This window comes from Pithys albifrons, chromosome 3 (genome assembly GCF_047495875.1).
Source record: "Pithys albifrons albifrons isolate INPA30051 chromosome 3, PitAlb_v1, whole genome shotgun sequence".
Taxonomy (NCBI): Eukaryota; Metazoa; Chordata; class Aves; order Passeriformes; family Thamnophilidae; genus Pithys; species Pithys albifrons.
The window spans coordinates 95,524,897-95,550,696 of record NC_092460.1 but is presented as its reverse complement, the minus strand read 5'-3'; the positions used below and the strand labels follow the sequence as shown (position 1 = coordinate 95,550,696).

The window sequence follows — 25,800 nt, the reverse complement described above, 5'->3', positions numbered from 1 at the left end:
AGGGCTGCAGGTGGCATGCCCTGGAAGAGACCAGGCGTGTCCAATGCCACCTCTCGTCTCCTCAGGGATAATCATTGTGCAGTGGTGTATTTTTCCCACTGGAAAAGCAAAAATAAACCAAACCCAACCCCCTAAGCAGAGGTTTTAGGTGGTTTGCTCTCCTTGAGGAGTTGGATATGAGCGTGTTGCCATAACAGTCTCACAGCAGAGGAGGAACATAAACATCTCTCTTGCATCCCATCCAGCAATGGGGGTAGTGAGGTTTGCAAAGTGGAGCCCACAGGCAGTGGGTCCCCCAGGAAACTCCTGGAAAGCCCCTGATTTACATGCACCAAGAGATGCAAAGGCTATTTCACTGGAATGATTGACATTGGAGCTGCCAGGAGGTGAGACTCCTCCGATGGGACTAGCTTGGTTATGGGGGTGGATAGAGGAGGGTGAAGTATCTGTACACCCAAATGCAGCCCTGCACTCAGCAGCCCAGCCCAGCAGTAGTGGGAAGTCTGTAAGGTGGTGCTCCACATGATCTTAATGGGCTTTTTTCCCCAGCATTTAAAAGAAAGTAACACTAAAACACACAGGGAGAGCAACAATCATCCATCAAATCATCCCATTTCCACATATATTTCCCATCCCCTGCATCCCACTGCCCCCACTTCTCCCACTGCAGCCAGTTCCAAGTGTATTTTCCCAGGGTTTCTGCCCAGGATTGGCATTAAGTAAACTCTCCAGAGCAGCATCCACCTTTTCAGGACCTCACACTTGGGAGTGGGATAAGGCTGTGGAAAAGGGCAAATGCTCAGAGCGGCTTGGGGATTCCTGGGGAGATACACCCCTCCAGGTGAAGTATTTTCCCATGCAGATGAGAAAGCAAAGGTTCTTGGTGGAGCAGCAAAGCAAAGACCAGCAAACAGCCCCAGCAGCGGCTGCTTTGATTTCCAGAAATGCAATTAACACCTGGCCGGATGCAGCTCTGTGCCAGAGCACGAACCAGCAGGAAAAGAGCTGCTCTTCCCAAATGCAAAGTGTTGCCCCAAGGCTCGTCCACTGCTTGCTTGAGTGATGCCTTGGACCCCAAGGATTCACAGCAGAGCCAAGTCTGACTGTTGTTTTTAACTCAGTTTGTTTATTTAATCCAAGCTGTAGACCCAAACATTGCTGTGACTAATATTCTCAGCACTATCCATATGTTTACAGTGTAAGTGATTGGGTCAGGGAATAGATGTGTGCTCAAAAAAAAATGGAATTTCTCACCTTTACTTTTGGGTTGGTTTAACCTGTGTGGCTGTGCAAAGATGCTGTGAATGTCAGAGCATGAGGAGTGGATGTGGGATGGATAGACTACAGCAGAGAAACACAGTGGGCTGTGGCAGGTCTGCATGTGCCTCTTAGACTGCCACTAAACATCATCTTAATGTGCACCTCCTGACACTCAGCAGATACTGCCAGAGACAGAGCAGTGAACCCTTCCCAGTCTTACCAGTCTGGACAAAAACTATAGGGAGTGGAACAGCTCTTGCTCATAGAATCACAGACTAGTTTGGGTTGGAAGGAACCTTTAAAGGTCATCTTGTTCCAACCCCACTGCCCTGAAGAGGGACATCTTCAACTAAAACAGGTTGTTTAGAGTCCCAACCAATTTGACCTTGAATTTTTCCAGGGGTAGGGCATCTACCACCTCGTTGGGCAACCTCATTGGTGTTTCACCACTGTCAATGTAAAAAATGTCTTCTTCATATCTAGCCTGTCATGCCCCAGGTGATCTTTGTGATGCATAACCAAGGTGGGGAGGGTGGTCCTGCATAGCTGGTACTGTTGTCTTGCACTGCACCCCCAGCATCCCACCTCTCCATTGGCATGACTGGGATAGACAGGGTTTGCTCCAAGGGACTCCCCACTGCCAGGAGACCCCTGGAGTGCTCACTGGAGTCCAAATACCCTTCTTAGGTCAGATGACTGCTCCTAGAAGCAAAGATAATATATTAGACATGATCTTGAACAGGGGACACTGTTCCAGTGAGTTATAGACCAAGGAGGCAGAGTTTGGCGTAGAAAATTGCTTTTAAGTTCAGCCATTTAAGATATGAGCATTAGTTTTGCGTCTAAAACTTCCTGAGTGTGAGCAAGAATCACCTCACCCACCCACACTCACTAAATATTTAGTCATTTTTAACAAGTTAAACAAAGCCCTTTGATTGGATTTATGCTAATAGCTCCTCTGTAGGCATTTCTGATTCATTTACATTTCATTTTAAAATTGCCTGTGTACATTGCTGATTCTCACCAACACCATTAGCAGATAAAAGGAACAAGTAACGGGTCACAGACGCCACAAGATGGCAATAGTTGAAGAGCAATTTGTTTCTGGAGGAAGAGATCTGGGGTTTGGCAGCGATCAGGGAGGGCAGTGCTGCCTGTGCATTAACCTTCACACTTGCACAGGGGTTTGGCGGACAAAAGCAAAGTGATTTGTGCGTGGAGTGGGTGGGTTCATCTTCTCCCCCTAGCCCTGGAGAAGTGACAGAGAACAGAGAAGATGTGAGAGCTGTTCAAGGTCAGCCCAGCAGTTTTTGGCCTCATGGTTTCAATGATTAAAACTTGCAGCCCAAAGCAGAGAGGGTTTGCACACCCGCAACACGGAGCCTCTGAGTCCTGGCTCTGGGTGCCAAGGTTGGGTTTTCCTGGGTCAGAGCCTCTTGGGTGAGTGGCATCCAGGGAGTTGCTGTGCCAGCATCCTGTGTGCATCCACAGCACCTCATTTGTGGGGTCAGGAAGGAGGTCTTAGCCTAGACCTGACACAGAGGGGGTTTCAATGCAAGGAGTGTCTCTGACTCCATGACAAGGGTAAGACCTGGGTGAGACAGGCTGCCACCTCATTACTCTTCAGTGTTGTGTCCTGTGTGATGTGCAAGCCACAGTGATGAGGTTCAGTGCTTCTGTATGGCCTTTGATACATTCCACAACACTTTGGCCTCTAAATTGGAGAGATATGGAGCGGCTTTTAGATGGATAAGGAATTGTCTGGGTGTTCATATCCCAAAAGTTGGGTCAAACATTTCATGTTCACCCAGAAACCAGCAAGGAGTGGTGTTCCGTAAGGACTCGTACTGGGACAAGAACTATTTAATATTGTCATCAGTGACACAAACAGTGGTTTCTAGGGCACCCTCATAGGTTTGCAGAAGACACCAGGCTGATTTGCTGGAGGGAAGGGGTGTCATCCAGAGGGACCTTGGCAGGGGTGAGTAGTGGGTCCATGTGAACATAATGAGGTTCACCTAGGCCAAGTGCAAGGTGCTGCACCTGGGTTAGGGCAATCCCCAGGGATACCACATCACTGGGGTGGGTGCTGGGGTCCTGAACATGGGTGACCCATGGATGAGACAGGAGTATTCCCTAAGGGGACCTTAAAAGAGAGATGGGTCATGGTCCATTGCGCTCATTGGAGGGCAGTGAAGGAGCTGATTTTTGTAGTGAATGTTAAATGCAAAATCTATGTTAATGCACTGGGTTTTGGTACTCTGTGCTGTCCAGGTGATGAAGACAGGAGGGTGAAGCCCTGATGAGCAGAAGAGCCAGGAGATGGAGGAGGTCTGGCAGCAGCACCCAGAAGTCCATCTCTGTGGGATGCAGTGCATTTGCTGCCACATCCTGGCTCCCCTCCTGGGGACTGGCAGCAGCACCTGGGTGTTCAGAGTGGCCATGGGCTGCTCAGGAGCCTCAGCCTGTGTTTTAGCCCTGAGGGAGGGAGTGAAGGCAGCAGGATCCCCAAGCAGGATGTCTTTATGGTGTCAGATCATGTCTGGTACCCTGGACAAGAGGGACTGAAAGGACAAATGCACTGCAAGTCATCAGGTGTCACTGATGCTGTCCTGTTGACTGGTCAGACTGTGGTGGTTGGTTGAATTTTATGCAAGTAAAGGTTGTTTCTTACCCAGAGGCAAACCCCATTCCCTGCAGCCCAGTCTGGCTGCCCTTGGCTCTCCACACAGCATCATACCAGTACAGGCAGGGGGGATGGATATGTAAGAAGTGCATACCCAACTGGTGCTGGCAACACCAGGCCAGGGAGGTTGAGGTCTCTGGGCTTTGGGGACTGAGCTATCACCAGGAGAAGTCAAGAAAACAAAGGGTGTCTCTATTCTCACCAGCAAAAAAGCAGGTCAGATGCTGCGGGCAGGACCCGCCACAGCTGTGTCAGGAGGCAGAAATGCAGCAGCAGGGAAAGCTGGGCTCTGAGTGCACATGCAGGTGCTCAGGGAAAGGGAAATCAGGAAGGAGCAGAGGTCCAGCTAAGAGCAGAGCAGTTTACACACATCCTCTGTGCTGTGATGAATGGAGACATGAGATACAGTCAGTGAATCCTGAAATCTCTCGGGATTAAATGATTACATTAATCTTTGCTTTCTCTAAGCTGCAGTAATGGCAATAGCCACATGCTGGTTCCAGTCCAGATCCATCCGTGCTGACTTCACAGTGATTCGTCAGGCAGCTGGCACAGGCTCACAGTGTCCTGACAAGCAAATGCCCCCTTGTCCCCCTCCAGACCACACTAAGTTTCACGTTGTACCTCTGGGGCAGTGCTGGAGTTGAGGCAAAAGCAGAGCAGGGCTGCTGTAGTGTGAGAGCACTGCTGCCAGTGAGGCTTTTTTTAAAGTCTCCTGGACTGGTTTCCTTTGCTGGAGTGCACAAGCTGTCCATATGATGGTTTGCTGAAACATCCTGGGGCAGGGAAGGTCCTCAAGACCACCTAAGGGTCAGCATGTGGCAGAGCTACATGGATTGACCTTTTCCATCCATGCTGACCTGCCCAGGCATTACCTGAAAATGGCATTTCTCCTGGGTGAGCTGGTGATGGACACGACCAAGGGACATCCCTGGCTATGGTGATGGTTGCCACCCCAAGCTGGCCCAAGGCCAGGCTCCAGCAGGAGCCATGGGCCACCGTGGCTCTCTCACCTGTGATGGCTCTTGCAGGACAGAGGTGGATGAAGCTCTTCACCCCATGCTGGTTGGTAGCTTCAGGGGCAACTGTGCTGTTGTGAACACTTTAATACAAAGTTATGTTGGATTTGTCCATACCTCTGAGTACCTGAGTGGAGGAAGGACCCAGTGCAGAAACACAATGGGTGTGTTCCCCATTTCCAAATTCCCCCACTGCCTGCTATTTTCTACCCCCTACAGCAGTCAGACATAACAACATAGGCATGGAGGGGAGGAGAAATTATTATGTTTCTTTTAAAAGTCTAGAATTGATGTTTACATACCAGAGCTAAATTATTTATACACATAATGTTATAGGTTTCACATCAGTGGCTTTTATTAGCAGTCAAGGGATGAGAAATCATACCTGACCTACTTGTACAAACCTCTCTTGTGCCTCTCTGTGATGACAGTGTGGCAGGAAGGGGTGAAGGTGCTCACCCCAGCCCAGCTGTGGAGATGCTGGAGCAGTGGGAGGGCCAGTGGAGGGAGGAGGGCTATCTCAGCACTTCCTACAAGGCACTTTGCTGCTTTAGATTTCGGGGAGAACATGCACAAGAGCGTTATTTTTGAAGTCTTGCAAAATCCTTGCTACATCTGTTTCTCTAGGAGGACATGGGTTTTTTTTCCTAGAACTATGTCCCCCCCTTCTCCTGTGAAGGGGAGATGTGCTTACCAGTGAAGTCTCAGCAGAGGGTGGGTTTTTGGGGGTGAAGGTTTCTCTGCTGGAGGGGTGGCTGCATCAGGACCACCCATCCCCAAAGCTCTCTGATGTGACAGCATGTGTTTCCCCCAAAAGACTCAGCCAGCCGTTTCTAAACCAACATGTCACAGGCACTTGAGATGACTTTCTTCTTGTCTCACAATTAATGCATTTTTTATAAAGCCCAGGCTCCAGTTTCCTTTCATGTTACCAGGAGGATATCTTTTTTCCTCTTCAGCTTCAGCAGGATTTTTTTCACCCAAAGTATTAATCTTCAGTGTCCTGCACACAGGACAGAGGGATGAATGGCCTAGCAAGGATGATGGAGCTTGGCTGGAGCTCATGTGTGGGTGCTGACAATGACACTAGCTCCATCCCAAAGCTGTTTCAACAGGTGAAACTGCAGCCTGGCAGCAGTACATTCTGGTGGCTTTGCAGCACAGATGAAATTTAGTGCCTTGTGGATCCCAGCACACAGCAACATTTCTTGCTCATAATTGTACCTTGAAGACAAGTTAAGGTGCTCCACTTAAATTTTACAAATAGCATTGTAATAATCTGCCCCCTGTTTAAAAAAAAACAAACAACCAAGACAAACAAAGCCACACTTTAGTATCCTGGCCCATAACAGCAGTAGTGTGTCCAGCCAGACCAGGGCAGTGGATATCACCCTGTACTCAGCACCTGAGGCTGCACCTCAGACCCTGGGTTCAGTTCTGGGCTCTTTCCTGTGAGAAGGACATCGAGATGCTGGAGTATGTCCAGAGAAGGGCAACAGAGCTGGGGAAGGGTGTGCACCACAAGTTTAGTAAGGAGTGGCTGAGGGAGCTGAGTGAGTTCAGTCCAGAGAAAAGGAGGCTCAAGGGGGGACCTTGTCACTCTCTCCAACTCCCTGACAGGAGGTTGTAGTGAGGTGGGAGTCGGTCTCTTCTCCCAACTAACAAGCAACAGGACAAGAGGAAATGGCATCAGGGGAGGTTTAGATTGGATATTAAAAAAAATTTCTTCCCTGAAAGGGTCGTCAAGCACTGGAATGAGCTGCCCAGGGCAGTGGTGGAGTCACCATTCCTGGAGGTATTTTAAGATGTGTAGATGTGGCAGCAGGCGACATGGTTTAGTGGGGCGAGTGGGAGTGCTGGATTAGTTGTTGGAATTGATCTTAAAGGTCTTTTCCAGCCTAAATGATTTCATGATTATATGATTGGGGATGGATGGATAAATGGATATAAAACTGGATGTGGCCCAGCAACGCACACTCACAGCCCAGAAAGCCACCTGTATCCCAGGCTGCACCATACCAAGTGTGGCCAGCGGGTCAAGGGAGGTGATTCTGGCCCTCTAATTGGCTTTCATGAGACCCCACCTAAAGTACTGTATCCAGCTCTGGGGTTCCCTGTTGGAGCAGGTCCAGAGGATGCCACAAAGATAATCAGAGGGCTGGAGCATCATTCCTGTGAAGGCAGGCTGACAGAGTTGGAGTTTTTCAGCCTGGAGAAGAAAAGGCTCTGGGGAGATGTTATGGCGGCTTTTTAATAATTAAAGTGGGGTAATGAGAAAGATGGAGTGAGACTTTTTACTGGGGCCTGTAGTTACAGGACAAGGGACAACAGTTTTAAAGGAAAAGAAAGTCAGATTAGATTAGATATTAAGAAAAACATCTTTACAATGAGGCTGGTGAGTAGGCCCTGGCACAGGTTGCCCAGAGAAGCTGCGGATTCCCCATTACTGAAATGTTCAAAACCAGATTGGATGGGGCTTTGGGCAACCTCATCTAGTGTAAGATGTCCCTGCATATGGCAGTGGGGTTGTAACTTTCTTTAAAGGTCCCTTCCAACCCAAACCATGCTGTGATCTATGGTTTAGATGCTCTTTCAATACTTCCCAGTGGGAGGGCCTGCACTGACTCATGTCATGCCACACAGATCCAAGACATGCACTGGCTCCAGCTGATCTGTGCAGCCACTGAAATATAAAGGAAACTCTCAGTGGACTTTTTACCAGCAGCATTTCCCTCGTGTTCCTTATATAAATCCAAAAAGGTGTGGCAAGCCACTCTTTCACTCCACTGGCTCCTTGTAATTGATGGAAGATTACCAGGAACATGTTTTTGCAGGAAATATTTTCTAAGGCTAAACAACATTTGATGAGGGTGTGATAATGAATTACCAAGCATATATCTTTGCAGCTGCTCCAAATGATGAGTATTGGTTTGTCCTTCCCTTGTGTTGTTTCCATAGAAGCAGAGCTTAACCTTTTAAGTGCAGATTACAAAGGCACCTAATTCAATTAAAATTAGACTTCAAGCATATCAGTACTTAATACTCAAGAGTTATTATGTGACTGGATATAGATGTTGTTGTGATTGGCAGGCAGCTTGGTTTCCGGCTGAGCCAGCTGGAAAAACAGCACTGTGGTGAAAACTTTTTAAGGTTTTCCCACACTCTTCCCTGTGTAGTCCACTAATTGCTGGGTAATTCCTCTAAAATATGTGAATTCAGCACAGAACACAGGAACACTCATACAATTAAAGTTATTTATTGTAGGTTTTCTTTTTTGAACTGACAAAGAGGATTTCCCAGAGATCGATAACACAACACAATGTTATACACCATTTCACAACTAGTCCCTTGTTGCTTTATTAAGAACATAGTAATTTAAAAATATCTAAATATTTACATATTAATAAAACATATATACAGAAGATTGAGACATTTTTACCTAAATATGGAATGATTTTTTTTTCTTCTAATAAACCCTATAAAAAGATTTCTGAAGAAAGTCTGAACAGTAGTCACAGTAAGTAAACACAAATGCAATCTTCCAAATTTACAAAATGCTGATTTCCTTGCTGAAGGGTTACGATACAGACACAACAGACTGGTGCCCCCTGCCCAAAGCAGGTAACTCCAAGCCACGAAGGAAGGAAAGACTCAAAATTTAAGGTTTGCAGTGCACATTCAATCTATTCCACAGTTCCAGAGGGAATATGGTCACTCCTAAAAGTCCATGGAAGGTGGGTAGGGAAGGGCTGGGAGCCTGGTTTCTCAGGTGCTGAGAGAACAAACTGTTCCCGTTGGCTTCAGTGTTACTTGTGGGTATTCCATAATGTCTGAGAAACAGGCTTTAGGATTGTTAAAAAAAGAGATTATTTTAAAAACCATCCCACTTTGTAATAGCACTTCTGTTGAGACAGTCAAAGGCCAAATAGTTTAAAAAAAGAAAAGTACCTAAGACACACACAGGGAAAGGAAACACAATGGTAAAAGCTCTAGCAAGCTGTCCCTCGAATTGCAGCAAACATGCTTAAACTACTTGGTGATCGATAGGTGTTGCAAGTAAGACCTTCTAGATTTTTTCCCGACATTTTTAAAGTGAATTTAGTGCTGATGAAAGGTGCAGAAGGGAAGGTTCGCATGGAGAGCTGTGCACGGTTTTACCTTAGCCCTGACCTGAAAGGACTGACCCTTTCCACGTCTAAGAGGGTAGTGCAATTTCTTGATCGATTCACTCATCTCAGCTGCTGAGATATCAATACAGTGCCAGTCGAAAGGTGACTTTTTTTTTAAATAGGTGAACATTGTCGCCAAGGGCAGTAGTTAAAAAATCACAGTGAGCAGACCCTTTTCCAGGAAATTGAAAAATTAATACAGTTTGAGATTGGGGTGGTAGGGCAAGCTGGGGGGAACAGGGAGGGGACAATGACCACCTTCAGCAATCTGCACTACGAAGATGCTTGAGAGCCACCCCACAGGGACCACATAGGGGAAATTGAGGAATAGCTTCTCCTTGCTAGAACTAGGAAACTGCTGGGAGGAATCCTGCTCTATTTCCACTTAAATCCAGGAAGGACTTTTTAATCACAGCTGTGTACGACCGGTCATTGGTACCGCAGCAGCCAGGAAAGGAAAAGTGGGTCTGCAGAAGCAAAGAGCTTCACTGAATCAAATGCTTATCAAACCCCCAGGGTTCAGGATGGAGAGAGAGGCCACCCTGGCCCCTGGGGACAGGAAGAGTCACCACTTCTGCGTGGCTTAAGATGAAACGCTGCTGGCAAACATACAATCACGTGGAAAAATACAATCATGGAGAAAAAACAAAGGCAAGAGAATGACTTCAGAGTGGATACCCCGCTAATTCAGTAATGCGTTGGATAGAGGGAAATCATCTTTAATCAAGATGAAGAACAGTGAAGCAATCTGGCCTTTTTACATGGAAAATGCATGGAAACAACACAAACTTGTGAGGAAAACTGTATGGATGCCCATGTCTTGCAGTACGCTGAAGTTGTCACGCTGAGCTTGCAGGAACGTTACTGAAAGGAGAGGATGTTTCTATCCACTAAGAACACTGATGTGAAATTCAAACTGAAAAATCTGGGTTTGCTTCTATCAGATGATCTGTTGTGGTGTCAAAAAGGTGACCTGGAGGGAGAAAGAGTTTGAAGAAATAGGTTAAAACAAACTAAAAATTTAAGATATCAGTAGTTTGCAACAAAGAAGTGTTTCAGCATTATGGAAATTACATATTTGAGTTTTAACCTTAATTTTGTGATGGGGCTGAACTGCTGGTGTGCACACAGGCAGCGGCTGCTGCGCTCCATTTAGAGTAGAGCTCAACTGGCGAAAGAAAAGCAAATTAAATAGATTTTTTTGAATACAAAATTTGCCAGCAAAGTTTTTCACGCAACACACAGCGCAGCCCATTTCAGCGCTGCATTAGGCTTTGGCACAAACTGCACTGCGACGCTCACCCCTTTGAAGTTACGGTTCTGAAGAAGTGAAAAAAGCACCACATGAATTTTAAACCTAGAGGATGTACTTTGGGATCTTACTTGGAAAAAATAACAAACCACTCCACAGCACTTTAAATGCATATGGGAGAATATACATATATTTTTATATATATATATATATAAAAGGTGCACAGTATGATTATATCCCATCTTTTTTAAAGCACTTTAAGAATATGCTTTTTCTACACGGAACAATGAAAAGATGGACAGAAGAATTATGACAAGAGCACTAAGAACACAGGGCAAATAGAAGACAGACATCAATCAGCCTGAGAAGCAAATACACCTCAATGAAAAGGGAAGACTCATACAATCACGCATTGAAAGGATAAAGATTTATATTACAATAAAGGATTTATATTTAAGGTTTCGAAAGGGTTTTTCTTTTTTTTCCCCCCAAGTTTCGTTTTCTTGATATTGTATTTCAAGAGAAAAGGAGACAACCTGTATAGAATTGGATTGTTGCTGTTTTCTTATCATCTGTTTCTTCACCAAGAGATTGCTCTCATCTTTTCACAAAGCTGTATCATCCCTAGACCCGAGGATTGGGATGTTAGTGTTTCAGCTTCCTTTAGGGATATCATAATTCTTTCTCATCTTGAAATTAACCCCAGTGTGGAGAAACTACACAAACTCTCAGCACAGCTGTGGTCCAAGGTAGAGGTAAGGAGGGTTCTCTCATGGTCCTATATCTTTCAAATGCAATTTTTGAGATAAGGATTCAAGAAAAGGGTGTTGCAGCCAGCTGATACTTGTTCTCACATGCAGAACTTATGGGTTATGCCTTCCTACTGCTTTTCTTTTCAAACACAAAATTCAGACACTAAGTGAAAATTGTAGACCGAAATAAGATGAGCCTTTGTGCAACACCAACTTAGATAGAAAGATTCTAAAAGCTGCCACGTTGTCATTCTGATAAAGATCTATCTCACACCTTCCAGGTATCCTCTATCACCAGCAAATTAATCACTCTTTCCATTTAGCCCATGGTAATTATCCCCAGACCTGTCTGATCTGTCTCAGCTCAGGTCTGGACACAGCCTTCAGCTTTTGGTTGGTGCAAAAGCTGGAATTCTGTAAGACCTGAGCTTTGACAATATTTGTTACAGACAATTCTTTTAGTATTTTTTTTAGATTTATCTATCAAAGGTCCAAGGTTCCCAGCAAGTTTAACTGCCACAGTTCTTCCAATTTACCTTAAACACCTTCAATCAACAGCCTTTAATGCTAAGGCCCTCTTAGTGTGGAGGGTGATTTTATAATGGGAGCATCATTTCTGCTTGGAAATGCTAAAATATAATTGGGAAAAAAAATTGTCTTCCTTAGTTTTATGAGGACGTACCAGTTCCATTTTTAACCAAGCTTTTGAGTTTCCGAAGAGGGTTCTGCAAACAAAACCCTCAAACCCTTTGTCCTTCTTAAAGCCCAGGACTTTGGTAATTGTGGGCACAGAAGGAGCTGATTCAGACCAGGCTGTGGGCACCTGTACTAGTTAACTGCAGTCAGAGACAGATCCTGCCAGCGCCAAAGGAGACACCTCCAAGCACGACTGGAGCTGACCTTCCCTTCCCTCTGGAAGCAGTTCTTTTCCCACCAATGATGAAGAGAGCTGACAGCAACCACACCTCTAGCTGAGGTGTCCCAAACAAAGTGTCAGCCAGAGGCTGTGATTCAAAACCGTGTCAATTGATGCATTTCAGCATCACTATTCCTCATATACCCACATCTTCTTTATAATGTCACCAGTGTCACAGGCAGGACTGACAGAGCAGGAAAGGCAGAGTAAGGGTGTCTGAGTTCTCCCTTTTTATGGCACCACCACTTGCCATTGATTCAAATAACTCTCTCAGGTGCTTTTGCTCTACAAGTTTGTTCACTTACTGAAGACCAAGAAAGAAACCATTCATATATAGCTTCCATACCTCATCTTTTCTCCCCATCCACTCTCCTGCAAGATCCCCTCAAGAAACCAAATTAACTCTGGTTTTACTGTACCAACACACCAGGTTAACCACTGATCACAGAATCACAGGATCATTTAGGTTGGAAAAGATCCTCAAGATCAAGTCCAACTGTTAACCCAGCACTGCCAAGCCCACCATGAAACCATATCCCCACGTGCCACATCTACATGCCATCCAGGGGTGGCACCACTTCCCTGGGGAGCCTGTTCCAATGCTGAACAACCCTTTTGGGGAAGAAATTTTTCCTAATACTGGAGTCCATAATTTTTCTGATATTATCTATTGTCTGCAGCCAAGGTCCATCCCACCAGGCAATGTATAAGCACACAGTCAGAGAGACTTTCCCCCAAAGACTTCTGAAGCTAAACAGAGAAGACACCTGAATAAATTCTACTTTAAAGAATCTGTCAGTAACACCCCTTTAAAAAACTAGGCATACTAAAACAGGGAAAGAACCCTGTAAAAGTTATATTCCACCTCTTTTGCTACATTCCTTGATAGAAAGCATCTGCATTCTGGCTCTGTATCATAATTACTGTCATTATACTGTCTGTATATCACTTTAAATATTCTGCTTCCAGCAACAGTAATGGTATTACATGGGTAGGTACTATAAAGAGGCACTTGCACACATATAATAAAGGGTGTGAGTCAAACACTTGGCTTACAGCCTGTGAGCATCACTTCCCCCCAGTGCAAAGTGCAGTGTGGTTTATTTAGGCGTCCTTCCATGGGTAGTATGGAGTAGTACACATCACAAACAGGTATTTCAGCTCAGCAACTGCATGCATGGATGCTCAAAGGTGTATGAGCAAGCAGACTGCAACGGTGATCTGCTGTGCAGTGGAAAGGGAGTTGCCTTCTCTACCTCAACCCTCTTGGCACCCTCATTTCCATCCGTGGTGTACGACACAAGCAGGAACTACAGAAGCTGTGCTCAAAGAAACGTGCAGCAAACTGCTTATTCTGCTCCTTAATGTGATTACCAGAGCAATGAAAAGATAACACTACATCGCATTAACAACCTTTATTAGGGTCCTCTCGCAGCAGAATTGCTTCCCTCCCTGATAAAAAAAACAAGCAGGATGTCACTTGGAAGAGACCTTTCAAACCAGAGCTTCCTGCATCTATTCTCACAAGTGCACCCTGAAATGCCATTCAGCGGCTGGCCAAGGAAGCAGCGCGGCGGCTCCCAGGCAGCGTGTGCTCCCAGCCCCCACTGGGGCCATGCCAGAACCAGACTAAAGCTGCTTGTCCTCCCAACTGCTCCGTTGGTCCTATTCCTTAGTAACTGCACGTGCTCTGACAGCGCTCCACGGCTGGCAGCTGCTGCTCCAGCACACAGCTCCTTCCCCAGCCCATAGACAATTAGGGATTAGGGAGCCCTTGCACAGGAGACAGATGCTGTGATGGCTGCTGGTGGTCTCCCATCCTCCCCACAGCTGTCAGGTACCATGCCATGTGCTCAGCAACACAGTATCAGCCCTGTCCTGTTCCTCACAGTAGTGGAATCGCTGAAATCCAACCACCCTTCATTGACATCCCTTTAGAAATGACATGAAGATGCACTATAATCTATGACCCATTCGTCTGCCCAGGATCCCACCTCCTTTTAATTTGGCTTTGAGGACAAGAGGCAGGATCTCAGTGAAATTACAGGGAAATGACCATCTCCCTAGGCTCTGGCCCCACAGGATTTTCAGAAGATGGCAGCTCAGCTCCTGCCATCAGGGTACATATTGATGGACCAAGTTCTAATGAGTGGGTGCTTCAGATTTCAGTCTCAGCCTGTCTTGATTTCAACACCAAATGCAACAGTGTGCAAAAATGTTATTTCCCAGTCCACACAGCTGCAAAGCCAAGCTGCTGTTTAGCAATTGTCACAGGCTTTTAAGGCAAGGTGGCTGCACTTCAAGAATGAGTAAACCAACACTTAACTAGCATATAAATATCTCTGCAATCCTTCTGTGAGTCCAAGATATTGTTGCTAATACCTTGGAAAACTGAACAGATGTGACACTACAAATTATTGTGTTTGTCCCTGCTGATATCTCTGTTATGAAATAAAAAGTATTCCCAGAAATATCAGGGATGAGCAAAAGTCTCTATCTGGCACAAGAAGGGTAACTTATTGTCCTTATTATCTTAGCTGCTCCCATGAACCTTGAGGTTTTATGAATATGAAATTGAGGGGAGAATTTTGAGATTCCAATGCATTTCTTTTTTAATACAGGCCATTCAAAAATTTAGATAGCAGAGTCCTGTGTGCAATTACCCAGATGTACATGGCAAGCCAGGATTATTGAAAACTGCTTCCGTGCCGTAAGTAAACAAACACACATACTGGAGGCTGATAAAAATTTTAATGCATTTTACCTGTTTGCAGTAGAGAAATGTCCGGCTTCTCATCACAGTCAGTTGCCTCTGCTGATTACAAATATAAACAAGAAATCTCATTACTTTCACTGAATAGGGGAACGCGATTAAAAAGCTACAGACTGTAGAGTGATTTTGCATTTTCTATCTACTTTCCTCAGCTGCAATTTGCAAGTACTCAGTTAAAAACGCACCGCTTGGAGGAAAAGGTCATATAATAAAAATGCAAACTCAGAAGAGGAGGTTGGATATTAAGAAGTAGTTGTGCAATGGGATGGAGTGACACTTGCTCTTTTTAAGGTTTCAGGATATTTGTACGATAAAAGGAGATGCGATCATTTGATAAAGTCACAAGAAAAGTCTCCTGCAGCCATTGGAGGAAGAGCCTCGCAGGCTGGAACTTCACCGTCCAACAGCTGCCGTCACCCTATGCCTGCAGGGAGAGGGTGAACACCCCCATTCCTGCACCCAAACTTTCTGTGACCACAGGCAAGCTCATTTTGTGGGGCCCAGACTGACTAGGGCAAAATGTCTTCAAAGATGCAGGTGGGTGCCCAGTGTAATTAAAAAGGCATGTAACCACACAGGCAATTACTGTGTATGTACACACACGTGCTTTCAACCCACAGCTTATGCAAGACCGTTTGACTTAATTTGGCCCATGGTGAAGCAAGGCTAAAAGCCTAATTTGTTCATCTCCTATTTGCCAGAGGCCAAAGGTATGTGTAGATAGCTCATTTCACTCAGCAGATGTGCAGGGACTTGTCAGGTTGTAGTACCAGGAATGGTGCATGTGAACACTGAGTAAGTCATAGGTGTGTAACAGGAAGTCAGTGCCTAACCTACACCAGCCCTATTCAAAATCCTATTACCTTTGTCTTTTAGCATTGCAGCATGATATTTAAGGCCTTTATAGCACAATGAGATCTTTGAGAGCACCTCAGCAAACTAGGTGTGGTCATAAAGGACAAGCCCTTTATCTGAATCACAGAATGGTTTGAGTTGGAAGGGACTTTAAAGGTCACCCAGTCCAACCCCTCTGCAATGAGTAGGGACAGCACGAACTAGATCAGGTTGCTCATAGCACTATCCAATTTTAACTCTAATGTTTCCAGGCATGGGACCTGTGTTTTACCACCCTCATTGCAAAAAACTTCTTCCTTATGGCTAATCTAAATCAATCCTGTTTTAGTTTAAACCATCACCCCTTGTCCTATCACTCACATTGTACATGGTCAGTGTGGTGGATATATATCTATTCACATCCATTCACTACACGATATCCACAGGGATCAGATCTGACCAAGGCTCCAGCTGCACTGAGCAACTCGGTTCAGCTTCCACTTGAAACTAAGATGTCCTGGTCATCTTTATCATGGTTCTTCTGCAAATGAGGATATTGAGTTGTTGTCTTTATGATGACATTGTAAGAACTAATCCAGCTCCTAATCTACATCAGTTTCCTAATGCAATCCATCAAACACTGGATATCCATCCCTGGACCAAGAGGCTGCTGTCTCTCCCATATGCCTGGATGTTAGTCTACTACTTAGTTCTGAAAAATTAATTAACTACAGAAAACATAAACAAACTAGGAACTCTAGTACTAAGCAGCTTTCCTCCTACAGAAGATTCAAATGCAGAGCTCTGACAAGTTAATGGCACAGACCTCCAAGTGACTTGGTGCCTTGAATTGATACAGTTTTCTGCCTTCTGTGAGGAGGTGGCACACTGGGTAGAAAGAAATCCAGTGCTTGCTGCAGCTCACTGTGAAAATGCTGAATTTTGGAATGGATTGGGGTCTCATTAAATGAGGCTTGTTTGAAACTGGACCAGCCTCTCAGTGTTGGAGGGACTGGATGTGCAAGGGAGGAGACAGCACACTGCAACAAGCAGCTGAGAATCAGCCAATGGGAGATACACATATTAAAAAATTTGGAGTTTCAGTCTGAGGCCAACTTCTAGATGTGTTGTGAACTACCTGTACCAGGTGATTCCATGGCACAGCGACTCAGCATACAAGAGACAAAGCTGTATCTGGCCCCCGGGGTGGAAAGGACCCAAGCTATGAAAATGGGGAAAGCCAAATTTGAGTACTGGCAATGGACAGGAGAGCCTTCCCTCTGTGGATGTCAGGGTTGGTGCCAAGGCTGCCCATTGAAGTGACAGCTTTTCTAGAAATCTCTGCAGTGGCACTTGAAGTAGCTCTATAGATGTGGTCACTTTTCTGCCTGACTACACTGAAATCAGATGAAGGCAGTAATTCAGAAAGAAACAAATGGAAGTGAGGAACTACCTTGCTTTCAGAAGATGAGGACTCAAGTCTCCAACTCTGCAGAACCAGAAGGTACCTGGCCATTTTAATCTGGCACAAGACTGACAGATGAGGTTCAGCTCTCCACAGAGTTCCAGTGCCATTCCTCATGCCAGTACAAATGTTTATACAGTCACCAAGATCAGATCCAGTTAAAAACTGACAACATGGCCACAGGAATGCCTGTGCCAGTGCCAGAAAGGGAGTGGGAGCACAGCAGATGCCCAGAGAGCTACTCACTCTTCTCAGCAGCTGCCAGAATTTGTTTTATCAAACTGGATGTGTAACTGCAGCTCCAGGTGAAGTACAACACAAGGAATGACAAACACCTTGACCTCCAAACATGGATATAAAACACCAGCTTTTCACATATTCCAAATAGGAAAGAAGGTTTGCCTTTGACAACCGCACCCACAGACTGTCAGCCAAACCTCACTTGTCTTGAGTCAGCTTGCAAGACAAGGCAAGCAGGAATAGATCCTACTGTGGGAATTCAGAGCCTCTTGTCTGTCCTTTGCTTAGACAGAGTTTAGTACTTCTTGCAAAACAATCCTGGTAGTCATTTCTTTAAATTCCCCCCAAACTGTGTATCTTCTGATGTACCTGTTTGTCTGATAAGTGTATACTTGCTGCTTTGCTCCCTGGGCTCAGGGCTGGGATGTTGAATACAGCAGTTACTGATTTTAATATCGCTGGTTTTATCTAAAATACTGGCCAAAAACCACTGTAGCACATGTTGGACTGCTTTCTACATCCTTTCTTGGCCCTGTGTGTATTGCTGATCTCTTGCAGCATGTAGATGTTGTGCAGAAGCACAAACCAGGGAATCAGAAGGGTGAAGAGAAGTAAGAGGAAAAAAAACCCAATCTCAGGCAAAACTATGGAAGCAGCAGTTTGAACAAGGACATGGGAGAAAAGGTGTATTTCCAGAAAAAAAGGAAACTCTTTTTTTCCTCTTCTTTCCCACTGCAACAAGGTAATGTTAATTTGAACAATGAAGCACGACAGCATGTAATTTATTTAAACTAATCCTATCTGAAAATTTTCAGCACGTTTTCTAACATTGCCATATTTTCCTTCAAGGAGTAGGGTAATCCAAAGCTTCCAGGTAATGCAGAAGGGAATCACTTTGCATGAACAGCTCCTACACTGTGAACTTTGGGAGTATTAGAATAGAATTATAGAACATCCTGAGTTGGAAGGGACCCACAAGCACCATCCAACTCCAGCTCCTGGCTCTGAACAGGACAGGCCCAGGAATTCCACCATGTAATTATTTATATACTACTGTTATTACATATGATCCACACACTGTCAGCTTTCCTGTCTTGCCATGGACAGACGCTATGAAATAAAGGCTCATGGGCTCTTCAAAACATAAAAAGGGAGGAAGAACTTACTGTGGCAGATGTGTGGCCCCTGACCTGCTGCTTATTAATGGATGGAGAGTTTAGTAAGCAAAAGGCTTGAATGCTGTGTCTGGCACAGAGGTGACAGGAACAGCCAGTCATTTCCGTCTGATTTTACCCGTTTCAAGATCTCTGTGATAGTGGCTGACTGTCTCCCTCTGTGCTGCCACTGGCAAGGCCACCAGACACCTGCCCATGTGCTCTTTTTGCAGGGTGAAGAGACCACACTGGGGCAACCCTGTCACCCTAAATTACAAGGCAATTTGCATTGCAATTCACTCTGCTTAAGACAGAAAATCTATACATGTGCCTTTTCCTTTGACTTCTCCCCTTCCAGGGCCACTTTTCATCCCATTCCATCCACCAAAACAGTTCAGCTTCTCTGCTGGGAGGAGACAGACCTGGCACTATGAAGCTCATGTATGCTGTACTGGTGGCATGATGTGGAACTAGTAGTCAAGGCTGAAGAATATGATCATATTCTTTAATTACAACATCTGTTTGTAACATTAACCTTGCAGTCTCTCCTCCCCTTTGTGACAGCCAACTTGTGAAATTTTGAAAAGACTGAACAAGGCCAATAAAAATTTAATGGCTGCGACAGCTTTATTCTCAGATCTAACAAATAAAAAAAAAAGCCTACCCAAGTCTCAGATCTCAGGCAATAATCTAAAAGAACTAAGAAAAAGCCAAAGCAAAATAAATAAATTTTCAAAAAGATAACATTTCCAGCTATGAAATGTATTGTCACTGATTCAGAACTTAAATGAATTTTTATTTGGCTTTGGATAACAACCTTTCAAAATCTACACAGGGGAACTATTTTCTAGAAAGCAGAATTTTTAAGCGTTTTTTTTTATTAGCTTTCCAAGTAGGGAGCTTTTTCATTCCCTAATTCTAGGAGATGAGCCAAACATGATAAATAAAGTTGAAGTTGGGCAGCATCTATGATCCAGTGATCATGATTTTATTTAATTTGGAAACACTCATGGGACCACACCCGATAGAAAGAAGTATGAAAAGCAGATCCACCCCACTCGTTTGCTAGAATTCTCTGAAATTATTAATATCATTGAAAGCTAGAGCAGGATTTATGTTTTCAGACTGAAATACGGTTTCACAGGATAAAGTGGAGAGGGCTGCTCATGAATGCAGTGTCTTCCTGCCTAGTTTGAAATGAAAAAGTAATCAGAGGATGTACTGAATGGCTCAGGGGAAAGCAAACGGGATGGAAAACCTGCCCCACCTCTCCTAAATACTTATGCTGTTAAAATTTAGATCAACATAGTGCTGACTAAAAAGTTGTCCTGTGGCATCTGTAAAATAAATGGATCATTTTAAGCTTTCTACATATAAAGCCTGTGCATTACAACAAAGCAGGAACTGATGTAGATAAGTGTGATCAGGCAGCAGGGAGACACACTGGCTCAGAAAGTCTTGGGTGAAGTTAGATTAATGCTGGCTCAGATTTGTTCTTTGGGCACCTTAGCCTATACTCACAGGCTCAGCTCATGTTTCAGTGAGCAAGGGGAGACAAAACTGAAAGGGAATGACTTTCAAGTGTGGACATGAGGACACTCACTCAGGGGTCTAAGCCCCTGCTCCACCAGCCACATGCAGCCTGGAAGAGCTTAAGAGCTCAGCTGGAAGAGTGATGAATCCCACATCTCAGTGGCTGCAATTCCCACAGTTTTAAGATTCTGAAAAGTTAAGTTTTGCAACATGGAGTTCTGGAACAGCTTCTCCCAGAAGGTCAAACCTCCCACCATGCCTGCCCGCCACTCCTGTTTTGGTCTCTGTAAGTTACACACAATTTTGGTATGGATTCACAATGAATAGTTAAATTGTGCATAGTTCCCACACAACCAGTTTTATATCAGGATAAAGCTTCTGAGGGACTATGCTAGCAAACACCATAACATCCTTCTTCTGTCCTACAGACCTCCCCAGGCATCTGCTAACAGCCATCCTTGGACACAAAATATGTGACTGGATGGCTCTGTCGCCTCATCAGCACTAGATTACTCATACCAGAAGCTCACAGTTGTAACATAAAAGTACTAACAAATCTTTTTTCAACAAGATGAGGATGTTACTGCAAACAGCTGTCTGCTCTTGCCTCTCTGCTCTGATCTGCTGCTTTGCTGTCACAAAGGCCTTGGAAACTTCTCCTTTGCCTCAGTGCAAGGTCAGGCTGGGTTAGCTTAAGCCACTAGTGGAGATGGCAGTGGATGGAAAGGTGCAGATGGCCACAGTGGTGTGTTCAGTCGCTCCTGCTACATTGAAAAGAGCATGTCTGCCTGTGGCTACAAGTTAGAGAGAAACTGTGGGGCTTCAGGGAATCGCCAGTAAACTAAACAACACACAAAAAAGAGCTTTTCTATCAATGTAGGTACTGTGTAGGTTTCTTTCAGCAAGCACACCTAAGAGGCTGCTAGGGACATTGCTGCTCACTACTCATCCACGTACAGGTGAACAAGTAACCTTCCCTCTGCAGGCAGACAGTGGAGCCTGTCTGATTCTGCCACATAATACTCAGCTTCACATATTTTCCTTTACAGCTTTGCTAGCTTAGAGACAATATCCTCTGCTTAGATTCTCCCATTCTGAGCAAGGACCAGAGATTGAGGTGGCCCATTTTGAAAGGCAAAAGCTGAACGTCATTGTCATTTTAATTAACATCCTGCAGAGGCACGAAGAAAAGCAAATAAAAAAGGATGAAAGAAAATAAAAATCAAAACAAAATTAGGTCAATCCTCTTTCCCGAGGGATCGTCTGCAGACAGCCCAAGGACCCTTTGCTCCCCGCGTTCTGCACTGCACTCTTCACCTTATTGTAGCCTGACATCCCACTTCCACCCCCCTGTCCTGGGGGGTGACAGGCAGCCCTGGAAGGGGCAGAAAGCAATCCTGTTGTACAACACCAGTAATCTGACACTGCCTTTAACAAGATTATCTTGTATCCCTCTGTCCTCCCTCCCACAACACACACAAGAAACACTTTTTAAGGCCAGTGCTGGTTTGCTTCTTTACCCAGGGAAGCTTATGCTACTGAATAATCTGCACTTTCTTCCTCCCTCTGTGTTATTTCTGTCTCTGGGTGGTTCTCATTTTCTTCAGTCTCGTGCTTTTCCCTCCTGGCATTAATAACATTGTGGAGAATGATTTCAGATGCCAACCTAAGAGTGTGTTTCAGAGATGCAGCTTTGGACAGAAAATATTGGCTGTGTGAGACAGGGAGCTAGAGAGGACATTTCCTGTGATCTTGCTGGGTGAGCATCCCCTGTGGAGTCATCAGGTTTCCCATCCCATCAGCCCATGGGGGCTAACAGGCACTTAATGGTGGTGATGGGCAGAATGGAAGAGAGGAAAAAGCAGGCAGCTAAATACAGCAACAGTGAAGGACCATGTTTAATTACATTGGCACAAGTGATGTGCCTCAGACAACAGTGTCAGATGTGCTGAGGGAAAGATGGGCAAGAAATACAACCCTGGAGAGCCTTAAGAAAACAGGATGAGGAAGAGTAAGTGAAGCCTTGTGGGAAGAAAGCCCCTTGCAGGACTGGAAGCATGAAGACGGGAAGGGGACTAGTTATGGTTTATAAGGTAATTACACGTCTCTTAATCAGTGATATTGCTTTCCCAGAATTCTACTGGGGATTTTGAGACTGCACGTTGCTGTTCGTGGCTGGAGCTGAGAGCTGAAAGCTTCGTGCTGAGCTCCACTGCGGGCTGGTCCCAGCCCCAAACATCCAGGTGATCCCAGCACACGCTGAGCAGCTTTCCTGCAAAACCCTGCCTAGATTACCTGTTACTCAGTGCTGGCAAGCGGCCTCACGTATTGCAGAACCTTGCTGGCACAACCAGGGTGGGTGGTTGTTTTCTTTGCTGTAGCGATTCTGATTCTTTCACAAGGAATGTGAGAAGACTCATCTATCCTTCGAAACACATAGTTTAGAGGAAAGGTCAGCTGGGTTCTGTCCTAACAGAGCAGCCAGTGGGTTGTCACACCAAATAACAAGGAATTAAAAAAATTTCCACCTGCAACCCTGGATGGATCAGCTAGTTTAAGGCTCAGACTTCTGGGAAGAAGAGTTTGGGTGCTAACAGAAAGGAGTTAGAAAGAACATTTGAGAAAGATGCAAAGTTAACTTGTCTGCAAAGACAGCTTCTAAATTTGCTACCATACCAAACTTACCAAGATACAGTACCCAGGAACCTACCAAAGTATTAGAGGTCTGATTTTCATAAAGTGAAAAAGTACAACTCTACAATCAACAGAAAAAAACACTTCTGAGGATACAAAGTCTTTAAGCTTTTAATCTTACACTCATATATTGTTCCTCATATATTTATACATACCTGAGCCTCTTTTTAATCGTCTTCTTGCCAGTTTAATTTGATCCTGAAGAATCTGGACCCAGTCCCTAGGACCAGGAAGTTTATCCACATGGTTAGCAGTGCAGTATTTTTCTGTAAAGACTGAAATAAAAAGATACCACCTTTTTGAAAAGTGCCACCAGAACGGAGGAGACTTGAGGAGATTGTAATCAATATCTACCAAATTATTCACTTATCAAAAAGAATTTTAATGGCCAAAACTAGAACTGTGGGAGTAAAGCCTAACTCAGCATTTCACAAGTTCATCATTCAGAAGTCATTTGGGTGCATAAATATCACAGTAATGACATAGTTACTACATATAAAAGCCTGTCCCAGAGAAACTTCCTACACCTGATGTCTTCATGAATTTCATATAAAATGATCACAGGAAAATAATAGGGTTCTTTGAATTGAGTCTCAGGTGTGGCAGGCACTTGTAAATGCTGCCTTCCACATGGAACAGGTAGTGACCTGAAGATCTGGTCATTTGGTGACCTCTTGGTAAGGTTTTGAAGGCTGCAGGCAAAGTGATGAAAGACTCAAGTTCTACCACTGTGGAAATCACAGTTCTCATATTGCCAAACCAGATGGAACAGAATTTTTTATAAAACTACTGAAAAAACCCACACCATTATTGAGAAAAAAGAAATGTCCTGCTGATTCAATTTTGTATTTTGTAAAAATGTTACAGAGGGGCTCGACATTATCTTTAAATCCATATTTACAGAAAACCTAACAATGTTATACCAAAATACAAACTTACAAATTAAATGAAACTGATGCAATTGATTTTCATCATGCAACTGAAGAGGTGTACAAAAAATAAACAACAGCAGAAATAGGAAAAATATTATTGCTGTTAGTATTGCTACTGTAGTCTTGGTCAGAGGTCTCAGAGCCCAGTGTCCAATTATGACTGGCAAACAAAGAGAGAAAACCTGTCCCAGCTCAAGGAATTTGTAATCCTTGAGAATAAACGTCACACAAATGGGATGGGGAAACATGCAACAAAAATTTGACAATTTCAGTATTTTTGAAGCAGTGCCAGCTGCTAAGTATAAGGGAATCAAGACCAATACCCGCCTCCAAACTCTTCCATGTTAACAGCTTCACAAAACCATGGCCTGGCAGGCATTAGCAATACTTTCCTCTGCAGTCTGATCTGCAAGGATGTCAGACCAGCTCTGAGGGCTGCCTAGAGGAGTCAATGCAGCCCCACACACTAACAGTGTTGGATTTGCAACAATCATCATCTTTCTGAAGGCCGAAATAACCTTTCCCTTCTGAATCCATATGGTACCAGACACAACAGGAACCTGATCAATGACTTTCAACTCCTACTTACTTCAGACAGGCAACTGCTGTGACATCAGGCTGTCCCCAGGCCACCCACTGCAGGTGTCCACTGTGGAAAATAAGCCTCCTGCCTGCTGTGGCCTGCATAGTGAGCCAGTATGGCAGGCCTGGAGAGCCAGTATGTTAACTTGCTTCTTTTCTCTAAATTGTTTGTTCTTTTCTTGAATGAAAGACAAAAGAGCTTTGATTGCTCAATGTGTGCTTAGGGAAAATCAACGTGGATAAAAAGGAACAAGAATGGAATAGCAAGGAGGCAGGAGAAGTGTGACCTGCCCTTTCTAGTCCATCTGAGCTGCAGAGTATTAACAATTGCTCTGTCATAGAAACACAGACAGGTTTGAGTTGAAAGGGCACTTTAAAGATCATCTAGTCCAACTACCCTGCCATAGGCAGGGACATCTTGTACTTCATCTGGTTGCTCAAAGCCCTGGCCAAGCTGACATTGGACACTTCCAGAGATGGGGCAGCCACAGCTTCTCTAGGCAAACTCTGCTAGTGCCTCACTACCCTCATCAAAAAAAAAAAAAAAAGGCTTCCTTATATCCAATTTAAACCTATTCTCTTTCAGTTTTAAACTCTTGCCCCCTTCTCCTGTCACTACAGGCTTTGGTAAAATACCCATCCTCATCTTTCTTACAAGCCCCCTTTTTATATTAAAAAAGGCCACAGTAAGGTCTCCTCAGAGCCTTCTCTTCTCCAGGCTGAACAACTCCAGCTCTCTCATCCTGTCTTCACAGGAGAGGTGCTCCAGACCTCTGATCATCCTTGTGACTCTTCTCTGGAATTGCTCCACCAGGTCCATGTTCTTCGTGTGCTGAGGACCCCAGAGCTGGATGCAGCACTTGAGGTGGTGCCTCATCAGAGCAGAGTAGAGGGAGGAATCACCTCCCTTGACCTGCTGCTATGCTGCTGGTGATGCAACACAGGACATGGTTTGCTTTCCGAGCTGTGAGTCCACATTGCTGGCTCCTGTCTTAATTTTTTGTCCACCAGCATCCCCAAATCCTTCTATGCAAGGCTGTTCTCAAACCCTTCACCTACCAGTCTATACTGATACTGGGGATTGCACTTGGCCTTGTTAAATGTCAGAAGGTTCACATGGGGACCCGCTCCTCACACCTGCCCAGGTCCCTCTGGATGGTATCCCTTCCCTCTAGCAAGTCAACTGCACCATTCAGCCTGGTGTCATCTGCAAACCTGCTGAGGGTGCCCTGGAAACCACTGTCTGTGTTACTTGTGAAAATATTAAATAGTATTGGTTCCAGTATGGAACCCTGAGAGACACATCACACTTACATCTGAACACAGCTCATTGATTTCTGCAGGAAAGGATTTCACTGGCTGAATTTCTAGCCAACAACTTAAAGGAAAAAGAAATGCTTCTCATTATTTTTATTTTTTCATCTTTTTTTTATTCTCAGTTCCAAGGGAAAGACTGGTGTGACGCAGAAGGGAAGCTGATTGCCCAGGAGAAACACTGCAACTGATTCAACAAGTGCCACTGAATATCCAAAGTCAAAA

The 25,800-nt window shown here is 44.7% G+C and overlaps 1 protein-coding gene across 3 annotated transcripts in view; it reads right to left on the bottom strand.

The window, feature by feature from the left end:
- Window positions 1-8,205: 8,205 nt before the first annotated feature.
- Window positions 8,206-25,800, bottom strand: part of BEND7 (BEN domain containing 7) — a 48,279-nt gene continuing 30,684 nt past the window's right edge. For 2 of the 3 annotated variants that reach the window (XM_071552787.1, XM_071552789.1), the window contains 3 exons: window positions 22,903-23,022; window positions 14,819-14,869; window positions 8,206-10,107 (listed from right to left, as the gene is read on the bottom strand). In XM_071552787.1, the coding sequence (XP_071408888.1) occupies window positions 10,046-10,107; window positions 14,819-14,869; window positions 22,903-23,022 (233 nt within the window). In that variant the 3' untranslated portion in view covers window positions 8,206-10,045. The remainder of the gene's footprint in view (window positions 10,108-14,818; window positions 14,870-22,902; window positions 23,023-25,800) is intronic. The other variant, XM_071552788.1, reaches the window with a different exon arrangement.